General features: G+C 35.9%; 1 protein-coding gene across 1 annotated transcript; it reads left to right on the forward strand.

Moving 5' to 3' along the window:
• Window positions 1-3,314: 3,314 nt before the first annotated feature.
• LOC121427910 (beta-2 adrenergic receptor-like) lies at window positions 3,315-4,253 on the forward strand. The gene has a single exon (XM_041624486.1). The coding sequence runs from the start codon at window positions 3,315-3,317 to the stop codon at window positions 4,251-4,253; it is 939 nt and encodes a 312-aa protein (XP_041480420.1).
• The last annotated feature ends 1,470 nt before the right edge of the window (window positions 4,254-5,723 follow it).

Here is a 5,723-nt window from a genome sequence, read left to right on the forward strand (position 1 = left end):
TGTACAAAAATGTCATTTGTGCACTATTATAGTGTAGACCAATATCGCACGCAAATACCTTCCAAAATGTAGAATGAAAATTTATTTTAAAAAAATTGAAATCTCTACTTAAGTCTGAAAGGATCCCGCCGATTCTTTTTTTTTTTTTAATAGACCAGGCCTATAAGAATTTACATAATTTCTTTTCCTGTTTTAGACCTTCAACTAATATATAACGATTATATAACGATTACTCTTGGGAAAAGGGCTTTAAAAATACGCTCATTCACGTCAAATATGTATATTAAGCAGGAGATCCCATCTGAGAGAATGGTATGGTTTCATTTATTTCACTTTGGTTTTATTTCCACATTTCGGTAACAGTAAAACTTTAGTACAAGAACATAATAATGTTGAACATACATATAGATAAATGTATGATTTTCACATCCAAGTCAACCCAAGAGGACAATCATTTCTCGCAACCAACTGTCACACCCTAGTTACTTAAGAGGACATTAAATGAAATAATTACATGAAAAATAAAATAATTCACTAAAACTGTATTTAAGTTCTTGTAGAATGATAATTCAATGGCTTTGTTTTAGCGTACAAATAAAATATAAAATCTACGTTTTTGAAATAACGCAAAGAAACTCACTTTATGCGGTGAAATAATCACTCCAGTTCAGCGTTCATTGATACTGACGAATTGTTAATTAATTACATCATTCGACGACGGATCTGGCTTTCCTCTCTGACTCTCTTTAGAAGTCTTGTTCTTCGCAGGATTTGACAGTCATAATCATGGTAAAGCCGGAGCTGGGAATGGGACTGGAAAGGCTACTTAGAAGGTCACTGGAACGGTAGTTGGAACCGCAATTGAAACAACCAGATGAACCCATCATAAAAGCAAACATTTCTCAAACTATAATAATCTACGGAATACTAGTATCTTAAAATCTTCAAAATATTCTTATATACATGTGTATATATATATATATATATATATATATATATATATATATATATATATATATATATATATATAAACATGTGTTCGGTAAAGAACTATTAATGATCTCATTTATTTTTTATTTTATTGTTTGAATTCAATTACTTCTCAAAGACAGTTCTGCAATCAATATATCGTATCGTCAATATTAAAAGAGATATCTAGTAAAGTAATGATGATCACAAAGACAGATGATGTTGCCGTGTACGTTGTTCTATTTGATACCGGTCCTTTTAAAGGGGAAGTTCACCCTGACAAAAAAATATTGTAAAAATAGCAGAAAAAATAATAAAAAGTATTGCCGAAGATTTAGGAAAATTCATCAAGTAATTAAAAAGTTATTAGAATTTTAATTATTTGATTTGTGACGTCATATGCGAGCAGCATTTCCACATAGCGAATGGTAAAAAATAAATGAAATGCCATTTTCTCAGAAAGTTGAAAAGGGTTTTCATTGTACCTTTTGTATATCAATAGACAAATCATTTCACACCCGATCATGAATAGAAAACAAAATTAAGTCATCAGAAACCATACAAAATTTGAAATTCAGCATTTTGTATTACATAACCCACGGGGCAGCTGCTCGTTTATGACGTCACAAATCCAAAACTTTGAACTCTAATAACTTTCTTACTCTTTAACGGATTTTCCTTAAAACTTCGCCAATATTTTTTACTATTTTTTTTCTGCTATTTTTACAACAAATTTTTCTTCAGGGTGAAGTTCCCCTTTAATATTGGCATAATTGTGTGGCCCAAAACTCAAAAGCATACTCTTATCATTTGCGTACATTTTTTTCTTTTATAATAATCGTAATATATTTAATTTTTTGGATTATGAATAATTTGTATTCTTTGCTTGTTTTGTTTTATCTCTCGAAGCTGTATATTCTACATGGAAATTGATAAATGAATTCAATTAAATTCAATTCAATAGAAAACAGTCTTACAAAACAAGCTCAGAAAAAATGTTAAAAGTCATTGTAGGTCACTATATGCGCCCCAGAAGAAGAAATCCAACGGAACCAAGAAGTATCTCTATGAGTTTTAATAACTTAATTATAAAAGAAATAGACAAGTGGCATCTCTTTGTATAAGGTTCACAGTCTCCCTTTCAATCTAGTATAACTTTATGGATTCCTAATTCACGCATGAGTGAACAAAAACAAGTTAAAGAAATGATACCAAGTTACTTGGCGAGTGGTATCTGAGTTTCAAAAGGAAAATCACATATTTAGACAGTTCAATATCTGCTCTTTACTTAAATAATTAAATCACAGAAAATGGTCGAGAAATAGTTTTTTTGAATAAGGCTGGAATTCCAATAATTTTATAAGATGAAGAGGAAATTAAAGGCTAGCTGTCAGACTCCTGCTGTCGACACTGTTTGATTGACGATTAGCAGTGCATACAATCTGTTGTTAATCGTATAATTGCCTTGGTGGGAAACCGATGAAAACATGTTTGAAATATGGAAATACAAGGCTCGTATTTCCGCATATTGATTTTTCTTTCCGGAGAGTTTTTGATTAAGATTATGCTTTTAACAAAACTTAGCGTTTAACACTTACGTTATAATAAGTCTTTAAGCGCTCTTCATTAAATGCAACACAATTATTCTTGCTTTTAATTGCATTTCATGGTTTTTTGTACATGTAATAAAAATGAAACAGAATGAAAAAATTCAAAAGAATCCTTTTAGGATAAAATTCATAATATCGGATGCATTGCTATAATAACTCGAACCAAAATGCTTCGAAAAGAGAGAAAGAGAGAGAGAGACAAGGAGAGGGGGAGGGAGAAAATTGGGGCAGTACTTCGATAAGGCAACCTTGCAACCCACTATAACTTATTAGCTAGATGTAAAGTCCCCTTAGTTCATCGAGGAAATGCAGTCAAAAGATAAATGTATGAGTGACAGTTCTCTCGGGTTTGTTGACTCGGAGAATATCATGACTAATGGACACTTTTCGTTCATTTCTGATCCGTCGGCGTATTTATGAATGCAGCTATCAAATGAAAATATTCTCACTTTTTGTGACGGCTTCATATCGGATTAATAAATGGCGTACTAATATAGGTTTGAATGTTGCTTCCACTTACTGTTCGTACAGCTAGGAAAGAAAAAGATTAACTTTTCTCCAACGGATTTGATACCTCCGCAAATGGCGGTCAATGAAAGTGTGGACTGGGCACCAAATAAATCAGAATCGCATGATATAAATCTCAATATATGTATTATCATTTGTTTTCTCGCGGTGGTTATGAATTCTATCGTTCTGCTTGTAATCAACAATCAAAAGGAACTTCAGGACAACATGAGACTTCTCTACCAGGTTCTGGCTACATCAGATTTAATTCTGGGTATAACCTGGAGCTTGTGGGACTATTTCTGGTTCTCACGAGATTACTCTTATTGCTTTGTCATCAGCCTCGTATTTCCGTATCCCTTTGAGGTTTCTTTATGGTTTATGATGATCTGTCTTTCTGGGATCAGTTTGAATCTCTATCTTCTTGTGACAAGACCACTGCGATATCACACAATAGCTAGCAGAAAACGATTCGTAATCGTTCTTGTGACTTCCCTTATAGTCACCACACTGGTATGTGGTATCTACATCCCGATTCCAGGATCACCTATTGTACAACTTTTAAAACACCGCTGCCAAGCTCGAAACCTCACCGCAGAAGGACATTGGACATCTATCCTACATACCTTCTTCCTCGTAGGCCCCATCTGTGCAACTCTGACTTTCACGACTACTATCTACATTCGACTACTAGTGATTGCACGCAAGAAGGTTAATGTTGTAGGAACTATCGAAATTCAGCCTGTAGCTGACCGACTTGATGCCTATGACGACAGTCATCAGAATCGCTATCACCCTTCAACGCATCCCCAAATCATGGTTGAGCGCCATCAACATGATCACGACAGACGACGCAAGAAGCGATGTCGGACGTTCAAGGGCTTCTGGACCATCCTTCTCTTGACTGGTTCGTTTAGTATGGTCTGGATACCTTATACCATCAACCTCGTAGCTCCTACAGATGTTTACACCTCAGCTGCCCTAGATATGATGTCTATCTGCAGCACGTGGGTACAACCTATAGTTTACTTGATGACCAATTCAGAAGCCAGGAGACACTTCTTGAAGTATATATCCATTTTGTTCAGGCGAATCTGTAGATGTGTTGGTATGGTTACGATTCCAAGGGTGTTAGGCCCAGCAAGTCATATATCTCATCCAAATTGATCATGCAGAATGAATTATTATTCTGCAAGAGAAATGTGCTCAGAATGCAAGAAAGAACCCATTACTTTTACAAGCTTGTATAAAGTATGGTGGAAGGCAGTTCACCCGTCTCGGGCTTCACTGGCTGCCAGTACAATGCAGATGCAGTAAAAGATCCTGCTACTTACTTTTAAAGCGTTCCATGGATTGTCCCAGAGCTCTGTAACCTGTCTGATCGCAGTACGTCAGCCAGTACTTCGTTATGGTAGACTACTTCTTCAAGTGCCCAGTACCCGTCTGAAAATTTACGGGGGTAGAGCCTTTTCGTCATTTGCTTCGCGTTGATAAAATTCTTTATCAATCAAACTTCTAAACTGTAACAACACTGAGAGCTATAAACTTATGTGAATTTAAGACCCATCTTTTCCAAGAACTTGTAAATAATGTGTGGCATATTGGGGAGCCGGAGCCTGTGAGAGATTATCTACAATTAAATGGCGCCATAAAAAATGCTGTTCATCATCATCATAAAAAAATCATCAGTTTGGGACAAGATAAATTTGAATGTGCCTTACCCGTTTGGTAAAAAGCAACTGATTATTTGTAAGAATAAAACTCTATTCATGCTATTGCTGGGAGCTTATATCATTGCGCACAACACTGTGTATAAATTGGCCTTCCAGTGTTAATTGGTAAAATCAAAATGTTAATTTGGCATATGATTCGTTTAATATTTAATCACTCCCGAATCACATTAAGTTATATAAGAATCAGGCACTTTTTATTCATGAAAAGATATATATTTTGTGTTTCTACGCAGTTTTATTCCCATTGTACGATGAATAGCCAATCCAGCTATACTCTCTTTATTCTTTGCATGAAGCATAGTTAACTATTTTCTTTTTCATCTTTTGAAAAACTCAAGCCTAGGTTAGATATTTCAAGAGTGTCCAATGGTTTTAAACATGCTAAAAGGCTCCGCGAACCGACTCCTTGTCTTATTTTTTCTAACTGAAATTGGTGGTGGGGTTCTATTTTGTGTGAAATCAATGTAGTTTTTACCACTTGCATTGAGTCCCGCCTATGTTAAAGCACACTGACCTCATCAATTAAACTTCCATTGGTGTATTATCGGATATGTGATCGATTCCGAAAACCACTCGCTGTTGGCGAGCGGCGAGGTGTTAAAGTTCGGAAGAAACCCAAGCACATGGCGCCAACTTTGTTTGAATTTCTCGAAAGATGTGAAATCGTCACGTGCGTGCTGCGTCCGCATCACGTTATTGTGACGTTTATGCTGCGTGTGTGGCGTGCCCAATAAGTTCATTCTGCTAGCAGAGCCGGTCCATGCTGCGTCGAAACGGTTCCGCTACGTTTTGACTACATCCACCAGATTGCGCGACTTTCTGTACCTTCGTCTATTTGGACGTAGAGCTAACCGAGTTTACGTGGTGGCCGCGTAGTGGCAGTACAGTAGACATGGACAGAGTT

Source organism: Lytechinus variegatus, chromosome 14 (assembly GCF_018143015.1).
Source record: "Lytechinus variegatus isolate NC3 chromosome 14, Lvar_3.0, whole genome shotgun sequence".
Classification (NCBI taxonomy): Eukaryota; Metazoa; Echinodermata; class Echinoidea; order Temnopleuroida; family Toxopneustidae; genus Lytechinus; species Lytechinus variegatus.

What these genes read in the sequence shown, in the direction of transcription:
- LOC121427910 (XM_041624486.1), top strand. Translation starts at nt 3,315, where the DNA reads ATGAGACTTCTCTACCAGGTTCTGGCTACATCAGATTTAATTCTGGGT.